Source organism: Delphinus delphis, chromosome 19, assembly GCF_949987515.2.
Source record: "Delphinus delphis chromosome 19, mDelDel1.2, whole genome shotgun sequence".
Taxonomy (NCBI): Eukaryota; Metazoa; Chordata; class Mammalia; order Artiodactyla; family Delphinidae; genus Delphinus; species Delphinus delphis.
Window position 1 is genome coordinate 42,587,220 of NC_082701.1, and position 18,054 is coordinate 42,605,273.

Below are 18,054 nucleotides of genomic sequence, written 5' to 3' on the forward strand. Positions count from 1 at the left end.
CCCTACTGAGTCAAGCAACCCCATTCAGAAACCCTTCCTGGGGCTGCCGTGCACAGTCCCCCCAACCTCTCTGCTCACTTCCTTTCGCCCGTCACTTCTATGCAAGGAATTCCTGCTTCCTCCCCACCCTCCCAGACTCTGAGGGACCCCACAGGGAAGGCTTCGTGCTGCTCTGAGCCACACAGACAGGGAAACATGGCATCCTCCACAGATAACAGCAAGGCCCGGGGACTTGCAGACGTAAACTGTGTTCTCCTCACGGGCTGGTGAGCTGGACCACTCTCTCCAGATGAACACTTCAGTAGCGAGTGGCCACACTCTGATTCCTGCAGGTGTCTCATAACTGCCTTTGAGTGGAGGGAAAACGAGAGGGATTTTTATGTTCCCCCCTAAAGGGAAGACAGGAAGGAATTTGGAGGAGTTAGGAGGAGGGAGTGGGAAGGAAACAAGTGAAGGAAATTCAGAACAGAGGCAGGGAGATGAGGGACCAGCTCTGAACTGTCCTCGTTCAAAACTGAAGCCTGTGTTTTGGGAAACTCCTCAGGAGTCTGATCAGCCTTGAGGGAGATGAGTTCCCTCAGGAGATGGAGGGGGAGAGAGGAGGGGAGGGGAGGGGAGGGGAGGGAGGGGAGGGGAGGGGAGGGGAGGGGAGAGAGGAGGGGAGGGGAGGGGAGAGAGGAGGGGAGGGGAGGGGAGAGAGGAGGGGAGGGGAGGGGAGAGGAGGGGAGGGGAGGGGAGAGGAGGGGAGGGGAGGGGAGGGGAGAGGAGGGGAGGGGAGGGAAGGGAAGAGGGCCATTCTCGGGATGGGGACAGACAACAGGAAGGGTAGAAATGCCTGGCTGCATGTGTGGGACCACATGACAGAGGTTCAGTGACACCCACAGCCCCTCTCCAGCGGGCACAGCTGTGGGAGCCCAAGTCCCTTCCCCTTGGCCCCCCCTGGGGGAGTCAAAGGCAGAGCCTACTTCTGGAACCCATCCTGGGCTCCTGGGACCCCCGTAGGGGGGAATCTGAGCTGAAACCCAAGCCATGCCAGCCTCCCCAGCCAGACAGGATCCTGGGAGCCCCTAGGACCCCCCTCCCCCCAGAAGACCTCACCTTTCATGGCGAACACCCCTCTGCAAAAGTCCTTGAAGTTGATTCTCCCCAGGTCGTTGGGATCCAAATACTTCACCAGTTTTTCCACCTGTGGAAAGGAAGGAGGGACAGGTGTGAGGCTCCCAGAAATGCCCCCAGAGAGTTCACAGAGCTGGCCTGAGGCTGGCCAGGGAGGCCGGGAGGGAGGGAGGGTTTGTCACTTGAACCAAGGGGACGCCAGCAGTCCCCTTCCTAGCCCTGTCCCCCTCGGTGGGGTCAGCGCCAGCCCCAGACAGCGGTGGGGCCACTTTATTCTGAGGTCGACAGACACGAGTGAGGAAAATCAAACCTATAACCGCAGTGCTCAGAACCCGGGTTTGTTTGGCCTGAGCTTCCGTCTCCGTCTCCGAGTTATTTCTCTAAGACTGGCACGTGGAAAACAAACACTGATTTTTTTTAACTTAGCAGCTTCTTTCATACAAAAATAATACAAATTCACTGCAGAAACTCTAGAAAAGACAATGTATCAAAACCCTCCCCTTGGGCTTCCCTGGTGGCGCAGTGGTTAAGAATCGGCCTGCCAGGGCAGGGGACACGGGTTGGAGGCCTGGTCCGGGAGGATCCCACATGCCACGGAGCAACTAAGCGCGTGCACCACAGCTACTGAGCCTGTGCTCTACAGCCCGTGAGCTGCAACTACTGAAGCCACAACTACTGAAGCCCACGTACCTAGAGCCCGTGCTCCGCAGCAAGAGAAGCCACGACCACAAGAAGCCCGCACACCACAATGAAGAGTAGCCCCCGCTCACAGCAACTAGAGAAAGCCCGCGCACAGGAATGAAGACCCAATGCAGCCAAAAATAAAAACAAATAAATTAATGAATTGAAAACAAAAACAAAAACCCTCCCCTTTCCCACTTTTCTTTAAAACACATAGTCCTAACCACTTTTTTTTTTTCCTAGTTCTGAGACACCCTTGATCTACAGGGAGGAAATAATTATGTGACATACGTATCCATTATTTAAGAATTACAAATTACACATCAAGATTTAAGGCAAAGCCAATTATGGTCAAGATAGCAGCTACATCTGCAGAACTGTGCAGGAGGAAGACACCAGGGTCGTCTCTCTGTCTTGATCTAGGGTCTGGTTACACAGTGAAAACTCGCTGAGCTGTCCGCTTGTGGCCAGTGCACTTTTCTGTTCTCTTTGTACCTTATACTTCAATAAAAATTGTTAAAAAAATAAATGTGTAAATAGGTGTAGCCCAAAGGAATCTGCCGTTCCTGATGTTGGGAAGTTTCTCCCCTACTTAACAGTATATCAGAAACACCTCCCCTCCTTGCCCAGAGGGTACCACTCACATTTTTAGTGGTTATAAATATTCTGCCCAGTAGCTATACCATAATTTACTTATTAACCACCCATAATAGCTGGGCATTTTGGTCATTTCCAACTTTTTGCTGTTACAACTCATCTTTGGGGGGTTCTACAGCTGTGCGAATGACCAATGGACTGCCTGGCCTTTGAGAACCTTGACTTCCTGTTGTCCCATATCCCACCTCAGCCACCCAGGCCCCTTGGCCACAGTGAGGACCCAGGCATCACCGTTGCTTGTCCCTCCTCCAACATCACTCACTCAAATGTCCTACTCCCTGACTGCGTACTTCCTCCCTTCCCACCGAAATCCTCAACATGGCCTCCAACACCGTATATTTTGTGGCCCCTCCAGCCACATCTCCTCCCACTGTTTCTGTCACTCACTGCATTCTAGCCACACTGGCCTTCAGTCAGCTCCTCAAGCAAGCCAAGCTCTTTTCTGCCTCAGGGCCTTTGCACATACTGTTCTCTATATCTCAAATGCTTGTCCTCCCCACTCATCATCTGGCAATGTCTGTTTATCCCATAGGTCTCCATTTATACCTCTATGAAATGTTTCTCCTGGACAAGCCTGTCCTGCCCATCTAATTAGGGCCTACCCCACTGTTACCCTGCCTTGTAGCACCCTATACTTTTCTTTCAGAACCATTTGTTGCAATATGTAATTATATGTTTATGTGATAATTTTATTAATTTGTAGCTCCCCCCCACCCCTCTAGAAAGTAAGCTCCTTCAGATCAAGGATCATGTTTATTTTGACCACCACTGTATACCTTGTAGCTCCCACCATTACTGGCATGTAATAGAAGCTTCATAAATATTTGGTGAATAAATGAAAAGAAATGGTTCTACAAGACATCTAAGTTTTTAAGCCTTTTGATAACAGTTGCCAAATTGTTCTCTGTAAGGATGTCTCAATTTAGTCTTTGATCAGAGCATCTGACTTCAAACTTGTGAGCTCTGGGTATTTTTTCCTAGTTTTTGTCAATGGCCGATTTTGTCAGAACCCGTTTTTTCCCCCTGAGAGTTCCAATACCTGCAATGCAGCCTCTTGATATTTCTTCCAGAAGCCCACTTCTAAATCAACCTGTAATTTAGTGGCAGCCCCTCTACAGCACACCTGCAAGCATTCGTTTACTTATTTATTCAATAAGGACGACTGGGTACCGCCTGTAAGCCGGGCACTCTGCTGGGGGGCGATGGGAGCTGCTGGCCCCTCTGGCTAATCACACACGGTCACGTGGACACACACGTGCACGCACTCTCACATGCTGGTGGCCAGGCACCTTTCCCCTCCCCCCCGTAATCACCATCAGTATCTAAAGCGCAGTCGGGCAAGGATGAGCTCTTTCCCAGGCTCCTTTGGGGCTGGGTTGCAGGTGGAGGGTATGAAAGCACTTTGGAAACTGTACACATAGCATGTAGGGAAAGGATTACCGTCACTGTTGTTATTGTTAATACTGTCACGGCAGACACCCTCCAGCCCACCATACCGCCCACCACATTCTCCGAAGCCCAAGCCATCCTGGGGGATTCACCTATCCACAGGACCACGTTTCTTGCACGCCCACAGTACACTTTTCTAGTGCGGCAGTTGCAGGGGTCTGAAGCCCGCTCCAATTATGGGGACACACCCAGTGGGGTTTGGAAGATGAGTGAGCAAGGGAAGACCCCATACAAGCAGCCCTCCTCCCTCCCTGACCCTGGTGGCCCTGAGCTTGTACCTCTGTCCCAGCTGACCCTGCTTTTCCACTCGGCTGTGACTCTGGGGGTGAGGGGTGGGCAGAGGCTGTGCATCGTCTCTCTGTGACCCCCCCTGAACCTGGCACCTAGCAGGCCCTTGGGAAAGGCTGGAAGAATTCCAGAGAAGGAGGAAGGTGGCTTTCTGCCAGCTCCCGCCCTGGCCGGCGCCTCCTCAGCTTTGCAGCTGTCCCCACACTGCCAGCCAGGCAGCCTCTGACACTGCCAGGCAATGATGTGGCTTCTGAGAATAGAAATGCCCAGGTGCCACCTTCAGGGCCGCGGGGAACCCACCCACCCTCCCAGCTGGTGCCCCGCCTCCTCTCCTCCTGCCCTCTCATCAGCGGCATTCTAGGGGGTCTATGAATGCAGGGGTGGGCTGGGGCTCCCGGTGCGCACCCCTACAGTCCTCTCCAAGGTTGGGGTTATGCTTTAATTATCTCTGATGGGAAGCCAAAGGGCAGAGTCGTCACCGAGTGTTGAATGGCTGATGTGGAGGCCCAACCTCAGATCCACGAAAGGGGCAGCAGGCTGTGGATTCAGATTCAGATTCTGTACTCCCTGGAGTCCGTAGCTCCCCAGGGCTGGGAGACACTGGTGGGGCCAGGCTATCTGTCCCCCTGCCTCCAGGGAAAGCCAGCCTGGAGCAGAGGTGCCAGGGTGCTCGATGACAGGCAGATAGATGGGGTCCTGGGGACCACTGCAAAGTCCCTGGAACACCGCTGAGCGGTGGGTCCAGGGCTCCCACAGGGCTCTTCAAAGAGTGAAGGTCCAAGCAAGCAGTGGGTATGAAGGTGCCACACCAACCATTATACAGCCCTGCAGGAAACAGGCAGGGCTCACCGAGGGCTCGCCATGAACTCTGGCTGGACTAGCCTCATTTTTTTCTTTTTTAGGTCCGTGCCGGGCAGCTTGCAGGATCTCAGCTCCCCAACCAGGGACTGAACCTGGGCCCTCGGCAACGAAAGTGCGGAGTCCTAACACTGGACGGCCAGGCAAGTCCCTGGACTCATCTCCTCTGATCCTCACACCAGCCTTAACAGCAGCTACTTCACAGTTGAGGAAACTGAGGCTCAGACATTTAGAGAGGTTACGACACTTAGAGCAGCGGTCCCCAGCCTTTTTGGCACCAGGGACCGGTTTCGTGGAAGACAATTTTCCGCACGGACGGGGCTGGGGGATGGGTATACAGGCAGTAATGTGACCAATGGGGAGCAACGGGGAGCGGCAGATGAAGCTTCGCTCGCTGGCCTCCTGCTGCGCAGTCTGGTACCGGTCCGCGGACCGGGGGTTGGGGACCCCTGACTCAGAGAATCCCTGTAGTGGTAACTCTTCCATGACCCCCAAGCCCCGCTGACCCGAGTTATCAGCCTCTGCACCCTACTGCCTTCCACAGAGGCAGGCTCTTGCCAGGTTGCACCAAAGTATGTTTCAATCCCCGCCCCGCTCCGTCCTCTTGTATATGGAGGAGCAGTACCCGCTAGGGCTGGAACCCCTCACCTTGATCACCAAGAGCGTCAACCTTCCTGGACACTAGATAAACTTCTGCTGGTGCCCCCGAGGGCACGGGTGCGCTCAGCTGACGCAGCCCTTGATTCGGCAGACGGGGGAAGCCAAGTCGAGGGGAGGGGGAGGGCTCGCTCAAGGTCACACGGTGAGAACAGCAAATAACCACCCACAGGTGGTCTTCGTGGTGAACCGGGGCCCCAGATGCTGGGGGCCTGCCCGCGGGCTGGGGGAGCGGGGCGCACACACCACGCAGGGCTGGGCTGCGCTGGGGGCGCGCCGGGGTCCCAGGCGGGAGGGCTGGGCGCACTGGACCTGCCAGGGGCGGCCGAAGCAGCTGTTGTTGCCGGAGCTCACACAGCTGGGCCGCTGACCTGGTTGCCAGGGAAACTGGTTGTTTCCCTGGCAGTAAAATATTGATCCTCCTTTTTCAGGCCACACAATTAGCAGGCTTCCCCTTCTATTTCGGTTGCCTTTCTCTTCAGGCTGATTCTTTTCCCCACTCATTCCCCCGAGGTCACACCTCTTCTAGCTCAGACCAGACGATGTTCAGAGCTTCACAGCCACTGAACTCTGACTGATCACCAGCCAGATCCTCCCTGAGTGTGGGCCCGGCCACCCACGCCTCTCCAATTTCTTTTTTTTCTTTTATTTCTTTTTTTTTTTTTCTAATTTTTATTTATTTATTTTTGGCTGCGTTGGGTCTTCGTTCTGGCGCGTGGGCTTTCTCTAGTTTCAGTGAGCGGGGGCTACTCTTCGTTGCAATGCGCGGGCTTCTCATTGCGGTGGCTTCTCTTGTTACGGGCTCTAGGCACGCGGGCTTCAGTAGTTGTGGCTCGTGGGCTCTAGAGCACAGGCTCAGCAGTAGTGGCACACTGGTTTAGCTGCTCTGTGGCATGTGGCATCTTCCCGGCCCAGGGCTCGAACCCGTATCCCCTGTGCTGGCAGGTGGATTTTTAACCACTGCTCCACTAGGGAAGTCCCCGCCTCCCCAATTTTGACACGTGCAAGCCAGACGGACTCAAGTGAGCTATTATCTGAACAAGGGAGATAAGCTGGCTCAGTCTGCAGGTCTAACAAAGGTTAGCCATTAAATTATTAATCAAACAAATGCTTAGTAACTCCTCTTTGATGCCAGGCCTGCTCTAAGCACTGTATACATACAAACTCAACGAAGCCTCACAACCACCTCAGAAGAAGATACCATTATTATTCCCATCGTACAGGTGAGGGCGCTGATGCTCAGGAAGGCCAAGTCATTCAGGGTCAAGGTCACACAGCCAGTAAGTGGCAGAGCTGGGATTTGAACACAGGCTGCCTGGATCCAGAGTTTGTGCTCTTAACCAATAATGACTATTATTTCTACTAATATAATGATAATCACTATTACTATCACAAGTTTGGGGCTTGCTCTCACCAGAGAAAGGATAAACTTGTATTCTGCTCTATCTCTGCTTTTCTGCCTGCGCCACCTGGCGTATGGGATCTCAGTTCCCCAACCAGGGATCGAACCCAGGCCCACAGTAGTGAAAGTGCAGAGCCTTAACCAGGGAATTCCCAATTCTGCTGTCTTTTCACCTAGAAAAACTGAGTCCAAAGAGCCTTTGTTTCAGAATTTGAATATTTAGGGAATTCCCTGGCAATCCAGGGGTTAGGACCCCACGCTTTCACTGCCGTGGGCCCGGGTTCAATCCTTGGTTCGGGAACTAAGAACCCAGAAGCCACGCAGCACAGCCAACAAAAAAAAAAGAAAGGTTTTTTAGCGCAGTGGCAAAAAAATTTGAATGTTTAAAGGAAAAAGTGTAATTTCAAATGCTGTATTGCTAAAGCTCAAGTCTCCAACTAGCATCCCAAATGAGTCTTGTAGACAGACTTAAATATCTAAAATGAACTGCCAAGATCCAAGAAGCTTCTGGTGCAGGTTAGGATGGAGTCAGTCACACGACACTCTGTCTCTTTCACTGATTAGAGCTAAAAACTCTGGACAGGATACATAAAGCAACTATACAAGGACTCTGCAAAGTAAATCATAGCAGGCAAACTAGGAGAAAAGTTAAAACTTGAAGTAAACAACAGCAACAAAACCCAAAAACAAACCAAAAACCTTGAAGTAAGATGAATACGGTGGTAAGTCCCCTGATTTATTTTTTCTCACATATTTTCCAGCCTAGACTCAGGTAGCTCAAACCGCAGAACTGCGCAGCAGATACGAACAGAAAAAGCTCCAAAAGAAACCCTCTCTTTTAGTTTTTTTGTTTTTTTTTTGTTTTTTTTTTTTTTGGCCTCACTGCGCAACATGCAGGATCTTAGTTTCCCAACTAGGGATCGAACCCGTGCCCCCTGCAGTGGAAATGTGGAGTCCTGACCACTGGACCACTAGGGAATTCCCCGAAACTCTCTCTTTTTGATGAGAGGTCAGGGAAGGGGGCCCTTCTGGGACAGAGAGAGTGGGAGAAATGCCGTTTTTGTTTCTGTTTTTGTTTCTAATTCCATTTTCCAGCCCCACCCCAAGCTGCAGTCTCAGAGGTGGGTGGTAGCAGCAGCTACGGCAGCCAGGAAGGCACCTAAAACTTGGAGAGGAGGAAAATCTTTCTCTGTGGAATGATACACTTGGAAAAACGGTCCCTGTGGTCAAAATGGGGAGGGGGAATTCCTGTTACACGTTTCTCTCTTTTTCCTCTCACCAATGCATCCTGCAGGTAGACCAGTCATGGAAGGTGTGAAACAGCACAGGGTGGCCAAGACCTCAGATTTCTAACCAAAGGACCAGGAAGAGGGGCTCCTGGGAGCTCGTGGGGGGCAAGGATCACAGAGAAGAGAGAGTTTGAGATTAGGATCCGATAAGTTGTACTTGAAGTCCTGGGCCCACTCCTGAGCTGCATATACATGGAAGTAACCCAAAATAGTATGCCAAAGGCTTTGAGAACTGAACTCCAGAGTAGACAGTGAGCAGACCGGCCCCAGGAGACTGCACACTTGAGGTGGACCCAAAGAGCACTTCAAAGGCTTTGAGAACTAAACTGACTGAGCAGCTCAGAGGGCAGGTTGGGATCTGAGGTTTCAACCTAACTGGGTTGATTTCCTGATTAAAAACAAACAAACAAAAATTAATATTCTTCAGAGTATTTTTAACAGGACCCAGAGTCTCATAATATAATATTCAGAATGTCCAGGACACAATCCAAAATTACTCGACATGCAAAGAGACAGGAAAACCTCAGCAATGCACAAGAGAAAAGATAATAAATACCAACCCCAAGACGACCCAGATGTTACCATTAGTAGATGGAGACTTTAAAGCAATTATAACCATATTCCATGAAGGAAGGGTGAACACTCTTAAAACAAATGGAAATATAGAAATTCTCAGCAGAAAAATAGAAGCTATGGAAAAGAACTGAATGGAAATTTTGGAATGCAAAAATACAATAACTGAAATATTTAAAATTCACTAGATGGGATCAGTAGCAGAATGGAGATGACAGAAAAAACAGTTGGTGAACTTGAAAACAGTGCAGTAGAAGTGATCTAATCTGAGCAAGGAAAAGTACCAAAGATTAAGAGGAACATTATATAAGAGGGTCAACTCACTAAGAAGATATAACAATCCTAAATGTGCACGTACCTAACAACAGAGCTTCAAAACGCATGAAGCAACAACGAACAGAACTGAAAAGAGAAACAGACAAGTTGACAGTTATCATTGGAGACTTTAGCACTTCTCTTCAGTCATCAATAGAACTAGTTAGATTGAAAATCAACAAGGATATGAAAGAACTGAACAACACCATTAACCAGTTTAACCTAATTGACATTTATAGAACTCTCAGTTAATAACAGTAGAAGACATATTATTTTCATGGGCGCATGGAACATTCACCAAGATAGATCATATCCTGGGGCCATTAAACAAAGCTTAACAAATTTAAAAGAACTGAAATCATCTAAAGTGTGTGCTCTGACCATACTGAGCACATACTCAACATGTACATCGAGCATCTTTATGCCTATCACCTTGAACTCTTTATCAGGTAGACTGCTTATCTCCACTTCACTTGGTTCTTCTTCTGGGGTTTTATCTTGTTCCTTCATTTGGAATATATTCCTCAGTTGCCTTATTTTGCCTAATTCTCTTTTTATTTCTATGTACTAGGTAGGTCAGTTACATTTCCTGACCTTGGAGAACTAGCCTTATGTAGGAGATGTCTTATGGGGCCCAGCAGTGCACTCCCCTCTGGTCACCACAGCTGTATACTCTAGGGGTGCCCCCTGTGTGGGCTGCACAGTCCCTTCTATTGTGGTGGGCTGACTACTGTGTACACACTGGGAGGTATGGCTGGCTTCCACCCCAATTGGTTGCCAGGCCCTACCTAGTGTGGAGGCTGCTGGCCACTGGTGGGCATGGCTGGATACAGAGCACAGGGTTATGGGCTAGTACCAGCCCACTGGTTGGTAGAGCCAGGTCCTGGGGTCATTGGTGGGGGGCCAGGAGTCCTGGAGCTGGTATCAGTCTGCTGGTGGGCAGGGCTGGGTCCCTACAACTAGCTTTGGGGTCCTGGAGGTCCTAGGGCTACTGCTAGCCTACTGGTGGGGAGGGCCAGGTCCCAGGGTGCCTGGGAGGCTCAGGGTGCCTACAGCAGCTAGCCTGCTGGGGGGTAGGGCTGTGTCCCCCGCTCAGCTACCTGCTTAGCCTAGGGTGGTCCCAGGACTGGTGCTGACCAGCTGGTGGGCGTGGCCGGCTCTCAGGGCTAGCAAGCAGGAGGGAGGACTCCAGCATGGCACCTGTCAGCACCAGTGCCCACATGGTAGAATGAGCTCCCAAAGATGGCTGCTGCCAGTGTCTGTGTCCCCAGGGTGAGTCCCAGTTGCCTCCTGCCTCTCTGGGAGGCTCCCCAAGATCAGCAAGTGGGTCTGACCCAGTCTCCTTTCAAATGACCGCTTCCGTCTGGGGTCTTGGAGTGTGAGATTTTGTGTGCGCCCTTAAGGGCGGAGTCTCTACTTCCTACAGCCGTCTGGCTCTCCTATAAGCAAGCCCTGCTACCCTTCAAAGCCAAACATTCTGGGGGCTCATCTTTCAGATGCGGGACCCACAGGCTGGGGAGCCCAACGTGGGCTCAGACCCCTCGATCCTTGGGCAGAACCTCTGCAGTTATGATTATCCTCCTGTTTGTGGGCCACCTACACGGGAGTGTGGGTGTTGACTCTACTGCGTCTCCACCCCTCCTGTCCGTCTTGCTGTGGTTCCATCTTTACATCTTCAGTAGTAGGTCTTTTCTGCTAGTTTTCAGGTCATTCTTATTGATAGTTGTGCTGTAAGTAGTTGTGATTTTGGTGTGCCCATGGGAGGAGGTAAGCTCAGGGTCTTCCTACTCTGCCACCTTGGGCCAAACCTCTCCGTCTTACAGATTTTAAAATTAATAGGTTAGGGCTTCCCTGGTGGCGCAGTGCTTGGGAGTCCGCCTGCCGATGCAGGGGACACGGGTTCGTGCCCCGGTCCGGGAGGATCCCACATGCTGCGGAGCGGCTGGGCCCGCGAGCCATGGCCGCTGAGCCTGCGCGTCCGGAGCCTGGAGAGGCCACAACAGCGAGAGGCCCGAGTACCGCAAAAAAAAAAAAAAAAAAAAAAAAAAAAAAAAAAAATTAATAGGTTAATAAGTACAGAGGATTTTTAGGGGAGTGAACATACTCTGTATGATATTACAGTTGACCCTTGAACAACACGGGTTTGAACAGCATGGGTCCACTTATATGTGGATTTTTTTTCCAGTAAATTACATACAGTACTGTATGATCTGTGGTTAGTTGAATCTGTGGATGCAGAACCACAAATACAGAGGGAACACGGATACAGAGGGCCAACTGTGGGACTTGAACATCTGAGGATTTTGGTATCCACGCGGGTCCTAGAACCAATCCCCCAGGGATACTGAGGGACCACTGTTTAATGATGGGCATATGTCATTACACGTTTGTGCAAACCCGCAGAATATACATTTGTATATTATTTATATATATAAGTAAATTTATTTATATATGAATGATACAACACAGCCAAAACCAAGTGGGGTTTATCCCCCAAGGCTGGTTCAACATTGCAACGTCAACCGATGGAATCGAAAGATGACTAAAGAAAAAAAACATACGATCATTTCAATCGATGCAGACGAAGCAACTGACAAATCTGACATCCATTCATGATAAAAACTCTCAGCCAACTCAGAATAGAAGGGACCTTCCTTAGTCCAGAGGAAGGAGAACTGATGCTCACACACGAAAAACTATACGCGAATGTCTATAACAGCATTATACACAATCGCCAAAACCTGGAAATATCTCAAATGTCCTCCGACAGGGAACGGATAAGCAAACTGTTCTGTAATAAAAAGGAACAACTGATAACAGATGGATGAATCTCAAACGCATTATGCTGGGCCAAAGACGCCAGTCTCAAAAGGTTACATATGACGATTCCACTGACGCAGAAAGGCAACACTATAAAGACTGAGAACAGGTCAGCGGCTGTCAAGGGCAAGAAGGAGGGGAGAGTTTGAATACAAAGGGGCAGCACCAGGGAATCTGGGGGGTGAACTGTCCTGTACCCTGATTGTGGTGGTGGCTACAGGAATCTATGCAAATATTAAAACTCATGGAATCATATGTCCCCTCCCCCAACAAAAAGTGAAATTTACTATTTGTAAAGCTAAAATTTTTTAAATTTCATTTATTTATTTTTTATTTTTTGGCTGCACCGCACGGCATGTGGGATCTTAGTTCCCCGACCAGGGATCGAAACTGCACCCCTTCACTGGAAGGCAAAGTCTTAACCACTGGACCGCCAGGGATGTCCTAAAAAATATATATTTTTAAAAATAAATTTATTTATTTTTGGCTGCATTGGGTCTTCATTGCTGCGTGCGGGCTTTCTCTAGTTGCAGAGAGTGGGGGCTACTCTTCGTTGCGGTGCGCAGGCTTCTCATTGCAGTGGCTTCTCGTTGCAGAGCAAGGGGTCTAGGCGCGTGGGCTTCAGTAGCTGTGGCTCGTGGGCTCAGTAGTTGTGGCGCACGAGCTCTAGAGCACAGGCTGAGTAGCTGTGGTACACGGGCATAGTTGCTCCGCGGCATGTGGGATCTTCCCGGACCAGGGCTCGAACCCGTGTCCCCTGAATTGGCAGGCGGATTCTTAACCACTGCGCCACCAGGGAAGTCCTAAAATATATATATATATTTTTTAATCAAGGAAACTGCACACACAGAGTGGGGTATCTGACTTTTCTTGAAGATTTGGAAACTTCCCCACAGCAACAACGGGTCACATTTGTGTTAGAGCATGCTCTTTAGACAGGCCTCTGCTCTGCTCCCCAGTATGCCACAGTAACCCCCAAACCCCAAGTTCCCACCCCTAGTCCCCCCCACCCCCCAGGCTGCTTCCCTTCCTGGGCCCATGGGCATCCTGGGAAGTCCTGCTGCCCTAGGGGGACCCCCAGCTGGGCTGAGCCCCTGAAGTTTTCTGCACCAGCAAAAGGAGTTCCAGGGTTGGGCTTGGGGGAGGGCAGAGTTGATACTCCCCAGCATAAAAAAGCAGCCGCAAAGGGAGGCAGGCAGGTAAAGAGGGGAGGCGCAGGCCCCTGGAGGGTCAGGGTTCCTTGGGCCAGGCCAGGAAGTGCTTTCAGTTCTGGCAGGAGCCCTGCGACCACCACTGGGAATCCTGTGTCCCACACAGAGCTTAGACTACCTTCAAAGTGCTTCTGGGGAGGAGGCCCCCTGGAGGGGCTGAGGCAGCTGGTGGAGCTGAGACCCACTGGGGTAAGGAACATGGACGGGGGCATCCTGAATCCCAGGATTAGCTAGACAGTATTCCACTGGGAGGGGACTGGTGGGGAAGGATGTGGCCGGCTGCAAAGGGAGCAGAGTGGAGAGAGGGGTTCCAGTCAAGGCGAGTTCTGGCGTGTGGGAGGCAAGGTGGGGTGAGCATATGGGAAGCGGGGTGTCATCAAGAATGAGGCCAGGGAGAGAGGGAACGGGGTCTGAAGGAGAAGGGCTTGGAAGCCACGCCCAGGAGGCTGCACTTCATGCCCGAGGTCTGGAGGCACAGACACAGCAGTGACAGTCACAAGCACGTAGCTCCCAGCTGAGGAGTGCTTCCTAGGTGTCAGGCATCCGGATAGAAAGAGCTGGGTCACTTCCAGCTCCTTCCCATCGCCCCAGGGGTTCCCGTCCTCCCCTCCTGGCCTCAGGGCCACGCGCTCAGGGCTGCTTGTTTATCCACTTTCCCAGGCGGCCCAGCTGCCTGACAGTCAGGGCACACAATGGGGCCCTGTGTTCTGGAGCCCCTACCCCCATCCCCAAGGGACAAAGGGCACAGGGGAGGGGAGGCAGCCACCCGCCCTCTCAGGAGCGGGGGAGGGAGGGGAGGGAAGTCAGGCCAGAGTTTCAGCAAAACCAGCTGGAGACAAGGACAGGGAGGGCTTCCCAAGTGGTCCTGCCAGGCCCTGCTTCTCTGGACCCAGCTGCAGACCACCCCCAGCCTCCAGAAGCCCACTCTCCCCCCGGGAAGGGCTGTCCCACGCAACCCACCAGACTTGCCCTGACTGGGCCACAGGTGGGTGGGGAAAAGCGCCTTGTACGAAGCATCCTGAGGAGTCAGGAGCTGGGGGCTTAGGGTCAGCTCTGTAGTTCGTGGGGTCAGTGCAAATGGAGACACCAGGCCCCTCGTTCAAAATTCATTTGCAATTTCAAGATGGTGACCGCAGGGCATTAAACCCCGAGTGACTGCACAGCTTACTCGCCAGTAAAGCCGGCTCCGCGGGGGCTTCAGTACGTCCCCATGGTGTGACCTTGAGGCCTCAGCGCACTCCTGACCAGCCCACAGGACTACTGTGAGGCTCGAGTGAGACTGTGGCTCAGAAAAGGACCCAATAGAGTGTAGAGCGCCATGGAAGTGTCCCGTGCAGAGGGGCCTAAAGAGGGCCGTGGCGGTGAGCCTCCACCCTGGCAGCGGCAGGGAGAGGCCAGCCCCCCAGCAGGGAGGCTGAGCAGTGGCCTGGCAGTGAGGGTGAAGGTGGTAAAGTAGGGCGGCTCCAAGCCCCTTTGCGAGTCTCAGGGATGCTGTGCTTCCCTGGCCCTCGGTCCCGTACTAGCTCTGCCATCAATGACCTCACAGAGTGGTCTTGGAGAGACCCCTCCCTCTCTGGGCCTCAGTTTCCCCATTTGGAAAATGAGTGCATTGGAGCCATTAATATCGAAGGTCTCTTCCGCTCTGAAGTCTGTAGGATTGTAATGTTTTCCCAGGGAAGTCTGGGGGTGGGCAAAGGGTTAGGCGGATAAAGAGAAGAAAATCGGAGAACTAGATGAAGTGAAGGGCTGGGAGCAAATGTCTCCATCCAAGGCAGCTTCGCGAGGGACCCGGTACATAAATGGCGTGGGAACCCTGGAGTGTGCCCCTGGGGGATTACTCAACTGCTCTGACCCTTTTACTTCCCCTCTTCTATAAAGTCAAGAAATTATGACAAGGGGCTTCCCTGGAGGCACAGTGGTTAAGAATCCGCCTGCCAGTGCAGGGGACAAGGGTTCGAGCCCTGGTCTGGGAAGATCCCACATGCCGCGGAGCAACTAAGCCCGTGCACCACAACTACTGAGCCTGTACTCTAGAGCCTGCGAGCCACAGCTACTGAAGCCTGCGCGCCTAGAACCCGAGCTCCGCAACAAAAGCCACCGCAACGAGAAGCCTGCGCACCGCAATGAAGAGTGGTCCCCGCTCGCCACAACTAGAGAAAGTCCACACGCAGCAACAAAGACAAGACACAGCCAAAAATAAAATAAAATAATTAGAAAAAAGAAAAAAGAAATTATGACAAGGACTGAAGCAGATCTTGTTGGTCACCTCTATGCTGCCCCTCCTCTTCTCCCTCCCCTTTGGGCAGCCCTGATGTGGCTGAGATGAACAGTTGCCTTGGGGCACCTCAACCCCAGGGCACAAGTCCTTATTGGACCAAGCCAGTCAGGTGGGCTCAGCCCCCTTGCCAGTGATTGGTTTAGGCAAAAGCATGTTGTACATTTCTGGCCAATGAGACATGAGGAAACATCTGCAGGAGGCTTCAGAGAGAGGTTTTCTTTGATGATGGGAAAAAGAAAAGACAACTCCCAGGAAGGGCTCCCCGCCCTTGACCTCTTGGAGAGGAGACGCCACCCTGGGCCTCCCTGTGGGAGCTGACGGAATGGGGCTGGGTCCTGGATGGTGCCTCTGAGGCTCTGAAGGAACTAGCCCTGGAGCTGCCCTAACACTGGACCCAAGTGTTTGGACAAAGAATACATTTCCTCAGCATATAAGCCATTTTGCATTGGTTCCTGGTTCTTAAAGCGGTGGGCTCGTTGGGGGGGGGGGCGGGGTGCTGACAGATGAAGGACCCCTCGTTTAGGAGCAGCAGGGGTTAAAGGCGGTGGTGGGAGGGTGGCTGCGTGAGCGAAGCGCTCAGCGCACAACCGAGAGGGGCCATGGGGTTGGGGTGCCTCTGGCCAGGTGGCCAGGAGGGCCAGTCACGTGGTACCCAGGCCACCACCTCCAGGGCTGAAAATGCCCTCCTTTATGAGACCCCCAGTGTGTCCCACTGTCTCCAGGCGGCCCCTCATCCACAGCCTGGCTTCTGCTGACCAGAGACCCTTAGGCCACCCAAGAGGGCTTTGTTTGGTGTCTGCATAGGAATGAAAGGGTTAGAAGCCCAGGTGGTCTCTGAGGTAAACTGGCCTGTGCATCCCTCTGTCCCTCTGTCCATGCCTTCAGCAAATGTCTCCGCGGCTCCCCAACACGACTGTCCTGTGGGGAGACAGACCAGCTCCCAGGAGGCTCCCAGGAAAGGGACAGCTGTCCTGATATATTTTTGAGTGAAATAAAAATAGCCTAGGGAACAGCACAAAAGTGTGTAGATGACTGTTAACACTGCCACAAGCCCAGGGGCAGTCTAATGTCACCTCCTCCATTTACCAGCTGTGTGACCAAGGGTGACTGACTCAGCCTCTCTGAGCAATAGCATCTGCCTCGCGGGAGGTTAGGATTTAAAGGGAAAAACAGCGAGACTTAGCCTGGAACCTGGCACAGGGCAAACTCTAGATAAATAGGTGTGTTCCAGGCACACTGCGCCCGGAGGCTGGTCACGAAGCTGTAAACACAGGTTACCTCCTGCCGCTGGGATGGTAGTCCTTTCACCTCTTCTTTCCACATTCTTTAATTGGTTGAATTTTTTAAATGAATTGGGGACTTCCCTGGCGGTGCAGTGGTTAAACCCAGTGCCATGCTTCCTCTTCTAAATGTCCCTAAAGCGACAGAGGGTCCGTAAAAATAACCTCCCTGTATAAAGGGCTTACGATGCAGCAGGCACTCAGAGCTCTGCCTCATTCTTTCATTCCCTGCTCACAATACCCCTATGAGGACAGCATCACTGCACCCCCATTTCCCAGATGAGGCTAAAAAGCTCAGAGACCTACCCCAGGTCATAGAGCCAGCAAGTCGGAAAGCTGGGAGCTGACCTCTGGCCTATGCAGCCCAGAACCCGAGTCCTTGACCACAAAATCCTCCTGCCCCGCAAACCCTCATCAGGCAGCCTTGCTTCCAAGTCACACGTTCAGGGAGGAGCTCAGGAGGAGCCGGAGCTCCTGGGCACTGGGCCGGCCCCCTCCCCTTACACTTCCTTTATTTACTCCCTCAGTCATTCAGGTAGCACTCACTGTGCCCTTGTTACGGGCCACATGCTGGGCCGGGTGCTGGGGACAGAGCAGTGCACGAACCCAGCTCTGGTCCTCGCATTCTGTCTCCCAAGAGAACCACAGAAACAAACGCTCCTCACGCGTGGTCCCACTGCCTGCTGTTTCTCTCTGCCCAACGTCGCGTTGCCAGGTGCACCCTGGTTTCCTTTGGGGAACTACCCCTCCCCATTCCAGGGAGTTTGGGTGGCCCGCCTCTGGGGATGGGCACCTGACCAGGCCTGGCCTGTCAGCGATTCCCCGCTTCCAAGCATAATTCTTTGCCTCAACTGGGAAAAGAGCAAACATCATTAAAACATTTAATAGATGTTGGGAAGACATGTGGTACAATGTACCATCTGGTCTTGGATAACATTCTAACAAAAGGAGAATGGGGCAAGGAGGGTGTGGTCTTTATTAACGCGCTGAAGATGATACACCTAAACCCAGGTACCAACATTACACTCAATGGTAGTAAGCAACGGTCACTCCATTTAAAAACCTAATAAGAAAGGGATGATGGGGGTCTGCTTCTGCCACCAACCCTTATACCTACTGGCTCCACCAACTAGTCCAGGACCAGAGCAGAGGGCAGGGAACAACCTCAGCCCTCCGGCCA

General features: G+C 52.1%; 1 protein-coding gene across 1 annotated transcript in view; it reads right to left on the bottom strand.

The window, feature by feature from the left end:
- RAB11FIP4 (RAB11 family interacting protein 4) overlaps positions 1 to 18,054 on the bottom strand; it is a 118,492-nt gene that overhangs the window by 83,600 nt on the left and 16,838 nt on the right. The window contains exon 2 of the mRNA XM_059998321.1: positions 1,099 to 1,186. Within this exon, the coding sequence (XP_059854304.1) occupies positions 1,099 to 1,186 (88 nt within the window). The remainder of the gene's footprint in view (positions 1 to 1,098; positions 1,187 to 18,054) is intronic.